The sequence below is a fragment of the Sander vitreus genome, chromosome 17 (assembly GCF_031162955.1).
Source record: "Sander vitreus isolate 19-12246 chromosome 17, sanVit1, whole genome shotgun sequence".
NCBI lineage: Eukaryota > Metazoa > Chordata > Actinopteri > Perciformes > Percidae > Sander > Sander vitreus.
The window spans coordinates 14,997,098-15,014,080 of record NC_135871.1 but is presented as its reverse complement, the minus strand read 5'-3'; the positions used below and the strand labels follow the sequence as shown (position 1 = coordinate 15,014,080).

Below are 16,983 nucleotides of genomic sequence, written 5' to 3'. Positions count from 1 at the left end.
GGGCACTTTTATGCTAGCCTCAAAATAGCTATTTTTTAAAACACTAAGAAGGCTCGACACAACATGAAACTTTGCTCGAAGTATCACCAGGGTCTCTACGCATGAACGCAAGCATTGAGAACATTGTTTGTGTACACAGAGTTTACTAAAAAAGGTTTTGAGCAACTCACTTTAGCAGTTGTTGTTTATGCTATCTGCCATTTTCCCAGTCCAAAATAGGTGATCTCCGAATGCGAATGAAAGGACTCCATAGGAGGAAATGTCATTCTTATATGAGGCTCCTTTTTCAACTACAAGGTCAATATTGTGTTTCACTAACGACAAAACAACAAATTATCTGTGCATTTATGTGGAACTAAGCTTTTGGAGCTTTCCATCTTTACTCTCCTCCCTCGACTATTTTTGACTGGCTCGATAGACGGCGACCACAAGAACAACAGTTACAGTGAGTAGCTCAAAACCTTTCTTTTTAGTAAACTCTGTGTACACAAACAATATCTGTACAGCAACAGAGTTGTTGCTGTACAGATATTGTTTGTCTTCAAGCTACATTATTTGTAACATTTACATCATTTTCATGAAAGACACAAGTAGGTTTAAAATGGTTTGATTAAAACATAAAATGGTAGGTTTGATTTTAATGTGATACAGTAAGTAAAGCACGAGTCACAACATGCTAACCCAGATTTACCCCATATTTCAGAAAATATACATATTTATTTTAACAATCTATAAAATGTATGTAATATATATCATTACATACCTATATGCTTCATTGGCCTTTACCAATTGGGGTTTATTTTAATGCTAATCAAGCCCTTAATTAAACCCTGTTACCTTCAGCGCTATCACTTTGCACGAAGGAAGACCTGTAACAGGGATGGCATGTTGTTGGAAATAAGAAAACTATAATTCAATTGCTGAGACGATATGGCTCATGCATGTTAAACAATGTGGCCATTGTATGTAGTATTCCGAATTTAACAATAATTTCTGATGCAGGGAACGTGAATCTAGGTCACTTCTACATTTGAGCAACATGTAATGCTCATTCAGTGGTTAAGGCCATACAGTAGTTCGTTAAATTGATTCAGCGTGGTAGAGCAGTGCAGCAGTGCTCCACAGCGAGGGAATCAGACTTGCATAGTTCATAATTCAAACTTCCTTGTACCTTTGTCTGCTATACCAGCATTTAGGCCCCTGGCAATGGTTTAGGTTAGGTAAAAAGAAAATAACATTAAGGAATACAAAGTGATAGTTAAATCCCTACAACCTTCTTTCTCCACCAAAAAACAAATGATTCATTCTCATGTGACTTTTTGTTTTCACTTTAAGAAAACACAATGTGGTAAAATGTTTTTGGATAACTAATACTTGTTTGCTTTCTTGCATAGAGCTGGGAAGATTGATCGTATATCTGTACGCTAAATATAAGGCTAGTTATCTTGGCCAGTTATCTTAGCTTAGCATAAAGACTGGAAACAAGGGAAACAGCTAGCCTGGCTCTGTCCAAAGGTAACAAGATCTAAAGTGAGCTTTAGAGGTGCTGGTAAGATAGGTGGATTTTGTTACCTTTAGACAGAGTCAGGCTAGCTACAAAAAAGCATACAAGCTAATCTCCCAAATAATATAGGATAAATATCACTGTTGCACTCAGTATGTGTCAATTTTCAAAAACAAAGAGTCAGGCACAGGATTTGAGCTGGAAGTTTTGACACATATTAGTCTAAAACAGACCAACATGAATCTGGTGATAGCATATTGAAAAGGTTAAAAATGCTACATTATAAAACAAATCAACTGGTCCAGAAGGCACCCTATTTATGTAAAGTCTCAAAAATAAAAAAAATAAACTATATATTATTTGAGAAAACAAACTTTTGATCATATTACATAATCTTCAGTAAATTAGGTTTACCCAGTTGTCATGGAATTGTAGATGTTTTTTTTTCCCATAAGTCCATAATCCCATAAGGATTTCTCACAACAACTGGGCAAAACCCATGAGTTGAGGAAGATGTGACAATCAAAAGCTATCGAGCATCTACCAAATGGACACTGTTTTTTTAAGGTCAGTAATGACTATATAAAAAGTTTATCCGAATACAACATACTTGAGTGTTTAACATTAATATTATACAGTATGATAATATTCACTTGATACCGAATAAGCAGCTGCACTGCAGACCTAATGGGTGTTGCCGTATTTAATTAATTTCAAAGAATTCAAGTTCCAATTGCATTTACTGGATAGAACTACAGTAAAATAGCACAGCGTGAAAGGAAACAGATTTTTATAACATGGGGGATGTTAAAGCATAACTCTCGCCAAAATGCAACCTAGGGTCTTTTTGTGAATGTATCCGAGTCAAACTTTCGTTTAAAAGCCTATTTAGGACGGAAGCATCACTTTTAAGATTTAACGTATTCTCGTTTTTTGGTCAAATGGCCTTTTGAATGGGAGTCCAAGGGGCACTTTTATGCTAGCCTCAAAATAGCTATTTTTAAAACACTAAGAAGGCTCGACACAACATGAAACTTTGCTCGAAGTATTACCAGGGGCTCTACACCTTAAAGAAAGCATTGACAACATTGTTTGTGTACCCAGAGTTTACTAAAAAAGGTTTTGAGTAACTCACGTTAGCAGTTTACGCTATCCGCCATTTTCCCAGTCCAAAATAGGCGATCTCCGAATGCGAATCAACGGACTCCATAGGAGGAAATGTCATTCTTATATGAGGCTCCTTTTTCAACTACAAGGTCAATATTGTGTTTCACTAACGACAAAACAACAAATTATCCGTGCATTTATATGGAACTAAGCTTTTGGTGCTTTCCATCTTTACTCTCCTCCCTCGACTATTTTTGACTGGCTCGATAGACGGCGACCACAAGAACAACTGCTAAAGTGAGTAGATCAAAACCTTTCTTTTTAGTAAACTCTGTGTACACAAACAATGTTGTCAATGCTTGCGTTCATGTGTAGAGCCCCTGGCGATACTTCGAGCAAAGTTTCATGTTGTGTCGAGCCTTCTTAGTGTTTTAAAAATAGCTATTTTGAGGCTAGCATAAAAGTGCCCCTAGGACTCCCATTCAAAAGGCCATTTGACCGAAAAACGAGAATATGGTAAATCTTAAAAGTGGCGCTTCCGTCCTAAATATGCTTTTAAACGAAAGTTTGACTCGGGTATATTCACAGACCCTAGGTTGCATTTTGGCGAGAGTTACGCTTTAAGTTTATATTGTGCTCATAAAACACAACAACTGCCCTCCAACATTATGTCTTAAACTGGTTTAAATATGGACAGTACACTATGCTTTGGTTAGATGGCTAAATATTCCAAATTAGAGACCCTTTGAATATTCTGCAAATATTCAGCAAAACGTCTGCTGTTACAACCTGCCAATAAAAATGCATTAAAGTATTACACAGGGCAAAATTCAGGATTATGCAATGGCACAGGTAGGAGTAAGTTAAAGCAAGACATAAGATGCATGCTCTAGTTTCACATTAAGGACCATAGCAAGCCTATGTTATTTTAACTGACCCTTAGGTTGTTGGAACAGAGACGTCATTGAGTGTGACGAAACCCTCAGCTGCCAACACACTCACTTTAGCTTTCATCTTTGGACCTTTTGTGGGTAAAGTATCATGGAATGAGTCAAAACTGGTGTGTGTTTGCTGGTAGCAAGAAAGAGATTTTTTGCTTTGAAGTGAATTTCCTCTAGAGCAGGGGTCTTCAGTGTTTTTTAAGCCAAGGACCCCTTAACTGAGAGAAACATAGAGCAGGGACACCCTACTGCATATATTGTATAAAATTAAGTTGCATAATAAAATGGGCCTACAGTGATGTGTAGGGCGGCCTAATACCTTTTTTGCATAGAATACTAAGCTATTAAAATAAGTGTTGTGCGTGATTTTATAAATCATGTTTTAATGTTCCTGAATGTTATGAATCCTTAGGATTAACTGTATCTGTGGATGGCCTTAGTGACTACCTTACCTATAGGCCAGTAAGTATATCATCAGAGGGGAGTTATATTTGCTAATAATATGTTAGATTCATGGTAAGACTTTTTAATTTTTGAAAAAAATTACCAACACAACAGAACAATTAACAATAATTTGGAGGCCCCCCTGCACTGACTCTGAGGACCCCCTGGGGGTCCCGGACCCTCTGTTGAAGATCCCTGCTGAAGGGCAGAAGAGGCAATATTGTGCAACCATATTACAATACTCTACTATATTAATAAATGAATACTATATTAATTAATATAATCAATGTGTAGGAACGTGTTCAAAAACATGGAAAGCATCTCGATTTATGTAACTATGGCTTATTTCATCTCAAGTGAGTGCTAAACTATTCTAGATAAGAAGATCCATATACCTCTTAGCAGCATTAGCTAACACGCTACATTGAGAATGAGGTGGCGCTTTCTTAAATGTCAATCCACCCTCAGTTTCTTGTGTGCAGTGTGCTCCAGAGATGGCGTCCCATTTGAATTTCCATTTGTTGATACAGGAGAGGCCTTGTGATGCTCCTTCTTGAGAGAACCACTGTGCTTCTTGTAAGTCTTAAACGAGAGGCAGAGATAACATGTTATTACACATAATGTTATCATTGAAAATTACATAAGGTTAATGGGTTACCTAATAATTAAATGTAATTACTCAAACACATATATCTGTACTGTAAGATAGTTGTCCCAATCACAGTTTTTTAAAAACACAAATGTAAGGGCTCCATAGCAAAAACATTTGCTGATGTTATGTGTTACAGTTTTTTTACAACTGCTTACACCTAAAATCTTTACATGTCACACAATGTTTGAAACCTCTCACTCAAAGAGCAAAACTAGACACCAAATGTCCAAAACCATAAGCTATTTCTCAGCCTTTCACTCAAATTATTTTTAATTGCATAAAACACTACACACAATTCCCTACCTAAGACACAAAAATCTAACTAGAAGTAACTTATTTTCCTTTTCCAAACATAACCAATGTGTGTTGACTATGTGTCAAAATGTGTTGACAATAAGAAAACATCACTTTAAAATGGAAAAACCAACTGACCTGAATGTAAAAGTTTAAGAAAAATAAAACGAGCGTGACCATGTAACTTATTTGGGAGTACAGCCATCCCTTGGGAAAGCCACATGGCCATATGGCTGCGCACATCGTCTGGTAGATGGTTAAAAAGAACTGGATCTGTGGAGGAAACACAACATGCACATGCTGACACATACTAGAATGAGAAGGTGACACAGAGAGCCTATAGAAACATAATATTGATCCAGAGTCTAAAATATCTTTTAATGGACGGTGAAAGCGCCTGCACTGTATTAAAGCTAAAGAGCGTCCTGCCGAAAATAGTCCAACACCTAAATAGCAACATCAGCTCTACAATGTAATGTGAATATAACAATCATCACAAACAAATCAAAAGACAAAGACTGAAAATACACCCATTCATTTTGTAAACTGTTGAAAGGGCATTTACTCATGTACTGGAATTTATACTTAGTTAAGTATATTGCTAATTAATGCTACTTTATTTCTAGTTCACTACATTTCAAAGTTAAATATTGTACTATTGCTGCAATACATTTATTCGGCAGCTAGTTAAGAGTTACTTATAATGTTTCATTTTTTTCTTACAAAATATATTAACTGTATTATTGTTCAGTGCACAACATCTCCTTATTGTCAAGTCGTTCTATCTTTCATTAAAGCTCCCATGGCATGAAAATGTCACTTTATTAGTTTTTTAAACATTAATATGAGTTCCCCTAGCCTGCCTATGGTCCCCCAGTGGCTAGAAATGGCAATAGGTGTACACCGAGCCCTGGGTATCCTGCTCTGCCTTTGAGAAAATGAAAGCTCAGATGGGCCGATCTGGAATCTTTGTTGTGGTGTTGAGTGTTTTGTTTCCCTGTTTTTTGACTATTATTATGTTATATATATATTTCTGTTTGTTTTCTGTATTTCCCTGTTGATTGTGTATGTTTCTGTGAGGATTGTTTGTGTTTCTGTTTCCTGCTTTATTTTGATAGTCTGTTTTCTGTCTTGTCTTGTCTAGTTTTGCTTCCTGTGTTTTCCCGCCTTGTCTGATTGTCCTGCCCCGCCCTGATGTGTTTCACCTGCTGTATCACCTGTCCCTCATTTGCTCGTTACCTCATGTATTTAGCCTCTGTGTTCCCTTTGTCTTTTGTCAGATCGTTTTGTGTCCTTGCCCGGTTAGTTTGTGTCTCCTAGTGTCAGCTCTCATCAGTTTCTGTGCTCCCTGGATTTTTTTGTACTTCTCTGTTTTTTTGGATTCCCTTTTGACTTCTTTTTGGAATAAATTTTTTGCCTGCTGAAGCCTCAGGACTCCCTTGGTTTATTTTTGTGTTTTTGATCAAATCAATCCTCCACTTCAACTCTCGCCTGCCTGCTCTCTGCGTTTGGGTCCTATTATTCCCTGCCACATAACAATCTTCTCTTTATGATGTCATAAGGGGAAAAGTTACCTCCCCTTTCTCTGCTTTGCCCGCCCAGAGAATTTGGCCCACCCATGAGAAAGAGAGAGACATCATGGCTTGCAAAAGAGCGAAGCATGGCAGTTGGTCAAGGCCACACCCCCACCCTCCACCTTGCCCCCTCTCTCCTCCTCAATAGCATTTAAAGCTACAGACACATCCTACTGGCACATCCTAAGGAAAGCTTATTGTGGGACTGGCTCTAGTGGCTGTAATTCTGCACCAATGCTGAATTTCGGGAAAGAGACTTCAGATACAGTATAAGGGGACCACTAAGGCCTATATAAAAGCATCGAAAAAGCAGCATGTCATAGGACCTTAACACTTAAGTTACACACTTAATCACTTAAGTTACATTTCCTTTAGTAGAAGTGAAAAGATGAGTGCGGTTAGAATATATCGAACCTACTGTATTTTCAGAGCAGTTTCATTTTTCAATTATTCTGCATGCAGAAACCTGCCTTAATCGTTCACTTTTCAAGCTACATACATACATATAGAATAGTTAAACTACAACAGTAAAATGCTACTTACACATCACATCAGTGATAATAATCCTACAATATATACAGTATATGTAATACTACATCATAATCAAATAAGCCGGTTTCTGCATACTTTTGATTTTTTACCTTAAGTACATTTTAATGAAAATACTTTTTATTATTATTGCTACTTTTACTTAAGTAAAAGATCTAAACACTTGTTCCACCACCAGCAAGAAACTACAGGATGAACCCACCAGCTGTAACTGTGTGATGTACTTCTTCCACCACAGGTAGGGCCGCATGACTGGGATGGCTGACAGACCGTAGTAAGAATACATCACAACGTGGACGAAGCTGTTTATGGTGGGGCCGAAGTATGCTGTAGAGACACAGAAGAGAGACACGGGTAGTTATTCATCTACTGCAAGCAATTACTGTCCGTGAATGGCAAGTGACTGCATTCAGGAGTGCAGTGATCATATAGCTACTAACTTTTCATTAGTCTGCTCCATTTGGAACCATTACTAAAAAGTTCATGTCAAATCATTAGAAGCCATTAACAGTAAAGTAATACAGAACTAATATATTGAACATCTGATGAATAATGAAACATGTTTATGGATCAGAAATTAAAATCAATAGTAAAAGGCATAATTAAGAAGGACATTTTTAGTGTAGGAAAATTGACAGCTCCATTGCTTGCAGGCTGCTGTGCTTTTTTCTGCACAACTTTAATAGAAAAGCACAAAAAGTAGCCTATGTTACACAGTGCAGCAGCGTTCAGGTCAATAAGTGTCACTTAGTGTCCTTAAAGCCCCTGACACACCAACCCGACGGCCGACCGTTGGCAGAAAAGGCAGTCGGACTGATCAGTTGTCTCCCCGAGGTCCAAAAAGTGCCTCAGAACACACCGAAGCGACACCGACTTGAGTGTGCGTTCTGCACATGCGCGAGACGTAATACGTCTCCATAACAGCAGGCGGCAATAATCTGTATTGTCGCCCAAAAAATGAAAACTGGCAGCTGATTGGATGAACACGTCACATGGGTCTGGCTGCTCTTTCAACCGGGCATAATGGCGGCTTCGTTCAGAATACGATCTCATAATTTACGAAGCTAGTTCACTGAAACGTGTTTCTGAAAACATTTTAAGCGAGAAATAGGCCATGCAGTTGCTGAATCTGTCTTCATAGCAGATCGACAAAGGTCAGTTTAAAAGATTTTCGTCAGATATTGAGAGGCTTAGTCACGCTCATCCCGCTCGTCATTTCCGGGTTAGCACTCCACCAATCAGATTGTCATTGAGTCCGACTGCCCGCCCTCTGACCCAGCAAGTCAGTTCGGCCAAAATGAAGGCCAACATCTCCTCCAACGCACGACGGCACTGAATACACCGAATAGACTCGAGTCACTGACCTCGCCAGACTGTCCGACGGCCGATTATCGGGTTGGTGTGTCAGGGCCATTAAGGCTTTGTGGCTGTTTTCGGGGCTAATGGGTTTAACATTAGAGCACTTGAATTATTTAGCTTGCTTTCGGGCCAAACAGTAAATAATGGAGGGGGAAGTTGTGTTAAAACACTCACTATGGCCGCAGGGTACCCAGTTCACAACAAACCACCAGATATTCAGCATGGTAGCATGGTGGTAGATGTGAAGAAACGTCATCTGGTGATTATTCTTCCGTAGTATGAAGAAAAAGGTGTCCATGAACTCAATGAGCTTGGAGAAGTAGTACCACCACAGGACATTTATGATCTGAGAGGATATGCAGCAAATAAATAAAACACAAGAAAAAAACTTCCTCTATATTCCTAAAGAGATGATAAATCAGGAAAATACATTCCAAAGGTTCTTCCCAAATTCCTGCAAACACTATTTATCATACAAGGTGTTACGTGGACGTCTATCCGGAAGGTCCTTGAAAGTTCAGGATAAATAATAAAGCCATTTCATCTGTAGTAGTGACACAGTGATAACACGTTTCATTTAATCACCGCAGAACTGCAAAACTGTGCACGTTTTACTGAACCTTGTTTTCACCTCTACTGCAGAGCTCAGTAGGGACACCAAAGCGAGTCATCATGATGACATGAGTCAGATTAAATTGACTCTGTCTCTTCAGTTTATCTGCTGGGATTTATAGGTACTCACCCATAGAAATCAGGGCAATATATTCTAGCTGTCCTACAATAACTGGTATTTATACCTTTACAGATTGGGAAATAGATTACTTCGTAATACAATTATGTTAAACGTGATAAAATGAAAACATAATCCCCAGCAATAAACTGTTGAAATGTTTTGTGTAAATCAGACTGACCTTATTATCTGCTTCCTGTGCACTGTGAGTGTCCTGGCAGTAGAAGTTGTAGCCACCGTACCACACAGCAGTAACAAGCTGAAGAAAAAAGCCATTTAGAACATGTTATCACCGAATGTACTGGAAGCTAATTCAATTTAATTAAAGCATTTAGCACACAGGGAGGTATTGCAAGAGAAGTGCAAATACAGAAATATTTATTTACCTATACTTTTGTACATTAAAGTGGTACTCCAGTGGTTTATCCATAACGTTGGGCCAAGATATCCTGTTAATTCCTAGTATGGGTTCAGCTGGAAAATATGTTGTATCTCAGACTTCCCATAAGGCAACTTAACTATTTATTATGTTGTAAGGGACCATGTACAATATCAAACAAAATTTTTAATGTTTGACTTGATTTATCTTCAACCGTCCCTGCTTGGCATACGCTAGTGTCTCCAATAACTCCTGTTTGTAACACAGAGGAAAGTACAGTTACTTTAGACTTACTGTACACACTGCTAAATCTGGTTCTGGCTTCCAGGTGCTCACAGGTACACAAAATGACAGATACAACTTAAACAGCAAATTCAGATCAGGCTCCTTGCCAAATAATCCAAGTTTGTTTACATCAGTGCATTTATCAATTTCAATTATATAGTCAGCTGTTTATCAAAAGCAGTTTTCCAGCTAACAATAGATGGCTGTGCTGATGTCTGTGAGGGTATATGAGGGATTTGATGGCTGAAATAACGAGCCTGTCAGCATCCAGCTGTGTCCCTCCTACTCCCTGATAGCATTGTCTAATGGTAGCTTTCAGTGAGAGACAGTAATATTGAAATCACCATTTACAATTATCCGATCATAGCTAGTGATGATGAGCAATATAAGTTCAGAAAACTGGTCAAGGAAGCCAGTCCATAGTTTAGGAGGGTGGTATAAGGTCAGTAAGAGTATGGCTGGATCAGCCCTCAGAGTGAGGGCAATATACTCAAAAGAAGAGAAATCGCCAAGATTGACTCTAATGCAGTTATATTTATTTGAGAAGATGGTGGCAATTCCACCCCCTCGTTTACCCTGTCTAATAGAGTGAAAGAAATTATAATTTGGGGGACAGGTTTCAACAAGAACAGCTGCGCCGTCCGTAGTTAGCCAGGTTTCAACAAGAAACAGAAATTCCAATGGTTTTTCACTGATAAAATCATTGATTGCAAAAGTTTTAGTAGTGAGAGTGCCTATATTTAGTAGACCCATGCTAGCTGAAAGTGCATCTGGCTTTAAAGGAACATGCTGCGGTATGGAAAGAATATTAGTTAGGTTTCTAATTTTAAAATTGCCTTTTCTTTTCACTTTACGCTGGGCAGAAATCAACGTTGGAATAGAACCATAAGCGTGTGTTATGTTATTACATGAAGCAGCTTGACCTATGGTAGCATCCACATGTACAGTGCCATTTGAAATAATACCTGGGGGGGATGAATCTGTGATATTAGTATCAGTAGTGCATTTTATGTGGAAAAAATTGTTTTTATTAACCCTATCAACTGTGTAATAAGGACAGAAGGCCCTATCTGTGAATCTAAATAAGTGCATTTTTCAAAACATCAAAGTATTCCTTTAATTAAACATACTAGTCCATAGGCTTTGTATCTGGTCATATACTATACTAGAGATTTTAGTGGGCATGCGGCTCAGATTCAGGTCGGTTTTCCTCTTTTTTCTTTTCTTTTAATAATCTGTCTGTAGTGTGACAGTGTGACATTGCAGTGATTGCTTTGGGCTACTTCAACACATATCTCAGTGCCGAGCAGTCTGTTTACCTCATAGAACATGTAGAAGGACAAGACTGTGAGGCCCAGATTGTAGAGCACCAGGAGGCCTCTGCAGGGGTACGGCTGCCTGTGTTTCATGTACTTGGGCCCCATCCACACGATCAGAAGGTACATGACTGTGAGTGCAAAGGTTGGTGGGTAGGTATCGAGCAGCAGCCAGCCCTTCACCCGCTGATCTGAAATATGGTGATAAAGAGGCACGTTATCACCGTTGATCAGGTGGCCTCATTGATAATAGTCTGTTATCTTTCAATGAACTTGAAAACAGAAAACAGGACAGCACTGCCCACACTGAGAGATGTTTGCTTTAACAATCGAAAGGTTAGCAGCCAGTGAAAAACCTCAGCAGATGTCTTGTGCAAGTCCAATGTGTACAGCATGTCATAAAAGACTTTAGTCAAGGTTTTAGGTCATTTTTACTTTCACAGCTACCTTCACCTGTCTGTTAACTACAGAACTCTGCTGAGCTTTTGCATTGAATACAGTATTTGCAACATGTTGGGAGACAAACACATTAAAGACAACAGCAACAGATTTTATATCAACAACTAAGATGACAATAAAAACTTGACTTGCCTCTGGGACCCATCCATGTCTCAAAGTAAGTGTTCAGTTTATGATTGAAGGTCTCCATTTGTCACCTAAAAACAAAATGAAAAACAAAAAAACAATTTAAAGCAACATGAGTTTTTGTTGTTTGGCAGGACAGTGCAGCTTTAAGTATGATAAACTTAATTAATCTGCCTGAAAGAGGCCTTGACGGTTTAGTGATCATAACAACAGTCTTCTGAAAATTCGGTATTAACTCTTAGTAGTGTTTAAATAACAAAATGTAACTCAAAGTCAATGTTGATACATGCCTATCATGTTTGTTGTATATGTCTGCTTGTGCTCCAGCTGGTCCACCCACACTCTCTAATATGTCCCATGTCCCATAACTAACCCTTTACATCCCTGTGGTTTCAGACAACAGATCAAAGGTGGCCTCTTCTGTAAAACAAGAAGCCAGCAGGCAGGTGTGTACAGATGATAACCCCATCTCTACACTGTTGTATAGTGATGTTCTGGCATTTAAATTGTTGAAGGTAACGAAATGTGTAGATTCATTATTGCTAGAATTGTGCTCCAGGTTTTAATAATCGCAGAATGTTGTCTGGCCCAGACAGTCTCTAAATCTTTGTGTATGTTCTCCTGACAAAGCTTTCAACTTATGGTGGTGCATTATCATATATTTTTTAATTACCCTATTATATATAGTGTTTTAAACACGTATGGCGTGTATGTACTGATTCAAACAGGTGCCTGTGGAGAAAAACTGCACTTTTCAACATTTAGGAAAAAGTTGAAAAGTGCAGTTTTTCTCTGTCAAACGTGAGTATCTTTTCCATAAACAGTATGTTATATACTATATAATATCAGATTCCACTGCTATGCTTCTGACATTCAGATCAACCCTGTGATATAAAGCAGAAGGCCATTTACACAACTCTATGAATGTCTGGATGTTCACAGCTGGATATTTTTTCTGTCTGTTATCTTCGTCAAACTACAGGAAGTATTTTGACTGACATCTGGAGAAACATGTTATGTTGCATTACCATGTTTTTACAATAGAGAAATCTCTTCCTTTAAATGATACTTTGTAATAAGACTTATGTAGCTTTCTCGCACAAAGCCTTACAACTCCGGAACAACCAGCCCTCACATAAAGATCCTTCAGCTGTACAATTTCCTGCAGCTGATTTTCTTGCTGTAAACTTGATAACTCTCACACACTTTTTATTCATTATCACCCCAGAGATATGTACACAGTCCTGCATGCACACAATCTTTTATATTGTTTGCTCTATCACTTCAGGCTTTGCACAAAATGCCTCCTTACAGCCACACAAATTCTTACATTCCAATGATGTGTTTCCAAGCTATACATTAAATTAAGCTCCAAATATGTCACAGATTTCTGCACCACTGGACAGTTTCTACACCTGCTGGAAACAAAATATGGACTATATACTGTATATCTTCCTTGCATAACGCCTCCTACTGCAACATGACATCATGACTTCGCGTAAACATACACGCCCACTTTCTTAAGCCAAGAGGCGTGTTATCTGTACGCATTTTGAGCTATCCGCGTGTATGTCTACGCTGTATACAGCGGACATAAACATATACGCCACTTGGCGTGTTATCGTGAGAAAGTGACTTGGGTTTAGGAAAAGAATAACCGGGTGGGTTTAGGAAAAGAAGAAAGCGACGGTTGAGTTTAGGAAACGTGACACGCGGGACACAATCCCCGGTCTCCTGGGTGAAAGTCCTTTGTTTGAACCATCCTCCACCCCGACCAACATTCCTACGCGGATTTTTGCCCTTTCATACTACTCGCTACGGCGTAAATTCACACGCAATTGCAAGGTAATGTAAGTCAATGGAGGCCAAATGGCGTTGATAAACATGCTAAAAAGCGAGTATGCGTCTTAATAACACGCCAACAATGGCATACAAATTGGCGTGTCATACATACGCCACTTCATGAGATCAGTCTGCCTACAGATAAGATATAAGATATTGTGGCTCTTATATGGGTCATGTGGAACTTTGTCATTGGTAAAAGGTAAAAGACAGCTGTACAGGTTAACAGAATACTCTTGGACTTTACAGACAGAAATGTGATTCTATCTATCAAATTTAGGTAAAGCATCTCAATTCTTCTTTGCCTTGTGGATTTGTTTCAAGTAGAGAACAGGATGGATTTTTGAATGGTCAGTACGATCTGATGAGTGTGTTTACATGCACATAACTATCCCACTTATGATCACGATGTAAGTATCCATAATAATATGCTAGTTGAAGTACTTTGAATGAAACCGGGATAGCCTACTGTTGCATGCATAATCCGGTTTGTAACAGACCAGCAGTCATTTGAATCTAGACGAGAATTTTCCCATTAGCTTTCGCTTAACTGTATCTGAAGCTTCACCTCAGGGTTGTCCGTCCTCATAAATGCCATATCACGAATATGATTGAAATCTGGATAAGCCCAGGATATTCGTGTTCATATGAACGCCAGAACACACATCATTATTGACAAAACTACCCAGATCAGATGTATACTATTATTACGAAGCACTCTGCAGCTATCATAAACATCGTCAGATTGCTTTGTGAGATATTTTCTAACATTAGTTTTCAAAACTCAACAGTCCTTTGGATGTGCATCAAACTAACACATTCCAACATATTTCGAAATTTTAACATGCTTATTTACGAAAATATACATACAATTCAATTGTTCCTTTCCAGCGGTGTCCGCCATCTTGAAAAATTTGGCCGGCTCGCTGAGTTCACAAGGTATCCTGGGCAATTTCATCTCCCACTTCATTTTAAGTCTGCATTGGACCTCACTATGTTTTGAGGGTTGATTTTAAGGGGAAAATAGCACTCCCCCTTGCTCCTTAAAGTATTGGGACACCCTACCCCTACACGAGAACGCGCAAAAACAAGGGTTAGGGCAAAAATCTAGGGGAAGGGAAGGTATTGGGAAAGGGCCATAGTCTTTTGTTCATCATCACTCACCTCCACACAAGCCAAGACAAACTTTCTGGGGTAGGAGCTGGATTGCCTGGTCCTACCAGACTCTCGTACATTTCATTTGTACTGAAGGAAAATAAAAAATTGAGCGGAAGTACGTAGGAGGGCAGAGCCAGGCTAGGAGTTGGAAGGGACTGCCCAGGCAACATAGCATACCACGGATAGTTGAATTTGTCCATAACAAAATAAGGCTTATTCTGGTCAACCTTAGTACAGTAATATCCGTGCTCTTATTATCAGAGATGCATTAGGCTGCACCAAAACATGATTATCTGCAAGGCCTTAATCAGAGCTGGATGAGCCACAACAGGAGAGCATTCAGTAGCTAGTCAGTGAGTCTGTGCTAGCTAAATGTTGGAGCCTTGCAAAATATGTCCCATCAATCAAAGGAAATACTAATGCCCCTGCATATGGACTTGGTCAAAATTATTGGTTTCATCACTGCAGCAGATTTTTTTATTTATTTATTTAAAAAGTCTAATGTAGGCTACTGTAAGAGTTAGGGTTGGGCAATATGATAGTATATACAACAATATAAATATAATAGATTTCTTAATACCAAGGTAGATCTCCCTTTACAGTTTTTTACAGTACAACTGCTTACACATACAATCTTTACATGTCACACGAATTTTGAAACCTCTCAATCAAAGAGCAAAACGAGACAATTCTCCAAAACCATAAGCTATTTCTCAGCCTTTCACTCAGTTTTAAATTGCATAAAACACCTTATTTCAAACCTTATTTCATTACTACACACAATTCTCTACCTAGAGAAAAAAAATGGAACAGGAAGTGACTTGCTTTCCTTTTCCAAACACAACCAATCAAAATGCTTATTCATCAGATATACACACACTCCTCACATGTGCAGACACTAATTGCTTACCTGATCACCAACCAATCACTGCTTTAGTATAGGCCTATAAATAAGTCAACGGTCAGGTAACCTGTTATGAACAATGGATGCCAACAGTGAACAGAGAGCAAGGGGATGACATGAGAACAAGTTCAAAAAGGAGGAGGAGGAGGAGGAGGGCAAAGAAGAGAAGGAAGGAGAGCCATCTCTGATGAGATGGGCCACTTATTTATCACTGGTGATCCCCCCCACACCCACCCCATAGATTTAGAACAACAGTGTGTAGGCCTACCTACATGGTATATCCAAAAAATAGTGAAACAAGTGTTTGGCATTTGATGCAAATGTTTTATTTTTGAATGCAGTGTGGAGATGAGGCATTTTGTGTGTGCAGTTTTAGGAATTGTGTTTATAGAGGTTTTTTTTTAAAAAAGGAGACAAAGTTTGGAAGCATGTGTTAAACAGTTGTAAAAAAACTGTAAAATATATAATTGTATTAGGCCATTGTGATCAATGTTGCAAATCAGCAATCAATCAGCATGGCTTGCATGAGTTTTGCATCAATGTGATGATATACCTGCATTTGTAAGTTATTATTAATGGACTGGATTAGCCAAAAACATCAATTCATTAGTTTATCAATAAGTTTTACAATAGATTTTCCATATTGTATCAAGATATATATTGATATTGCGATATAAAATTACACATTTTTGGGATTGTGCGTATTGCTTACCCCTTGTAAGAGTATTAGATAGATAAACAGATCTAGAAAAGCAAGATGGAAAGTTTTCACTAGGAAGTTTGACAACAACTATCAAATATCAACACAAAGTTTAGTAGCACTCGGCTGTCTGTCTGATATGGCTATATAGCATATGATGCAGTATCGCGAACACATGACAAATGCATGAGACTAGGCCTATTGTAGAATCTGCGTCCTATACCGCTTACTTGTACCACAATATTGTAGGCTACACTTGTAATTTTCCGTCGGGTCACACATGTAATCTAAACTGCACTTAACGCACTGTAGCTACTATTGCACGGTATGAAACAGCAGCCCGGTCTCCAGTTAAACAAAAAGATGTGAGCTGATGGCAGCGGTTATCTCATTACATCATCCTAAAAAAAATAATTAAAAAAACTTATCGCAAAATGTCGATCGCATCCTAGGATACAGTAACAGACAGAGGTCAGAGCTTCAGCATCACCCAAACTCATCGCTTACAGTACAGACGACATGCACCCTGCAACATTTTCCTTTTCCTTTTTAAATAATATAATATAAAGCCTCACCATAAAGTCAGCCTTCCATCCGGTCACGTTAGATAAAGAGCGAAATGTTGAGTGTGGATGAAGAGATGCAGCTGTGTGCCGCGGA

General features: G+C 38.6%; 1 protein-coding gene across 1 annotated transcript; it reads right to left on the bottom strand.

Moving 5' to 3' along the window:
• Positions 1-3,646: 3,646 nt before the first annotated feature.
• elovl5 (ELOVL fatty acid elongase 5) lies at positions 3,647-11,783 on the bottom strand. Its single transcript, XM_078273346.1, has 7 exons — positions 11,726-11,783; positions 11,138-11,325; positions 9,336-9,413; positions 8,599-8,770; positions 7,268-7,392; positions 5,081-5,215; positions 3,647-4,578 (listed from the first exon to the last, which is right to left on the bottom strand). Exons 1-7 carry the CDS (start codon positions 11,781-11,783, stop codon positions 4,450-4,452), a joined length of 885 nt encoding a protein of 294 aa, XP_078129472.1. The 3' UTR covers positions 3,647-4,449.
• Positions 11,784-16,983: the final 5,200 nt, after the last annotated feature.

Coding starts and splice junctions, on each gene's coding strand:
- elovl5 (XM_078273346.1), bottom strand. CDS start 11,783: ATGGAGACCTTCAATCATAAACTGAACACTTACTTTGAGACATGGATG. Junction 9,414..11,137: donor CCTTCTACATGTTCTATGAG/GTAAACAGACTG, acceptor TTTTTTCTTCAG/CTTGTTACTGCTGTGTGGTA. Junction 8,771..9,335: donor CACAGGAAGCAGATAATAAG/GTCAGTCTGATT, acceptor ATATCCTCTCAG/ATCATAAATGTCCTGTGGTG.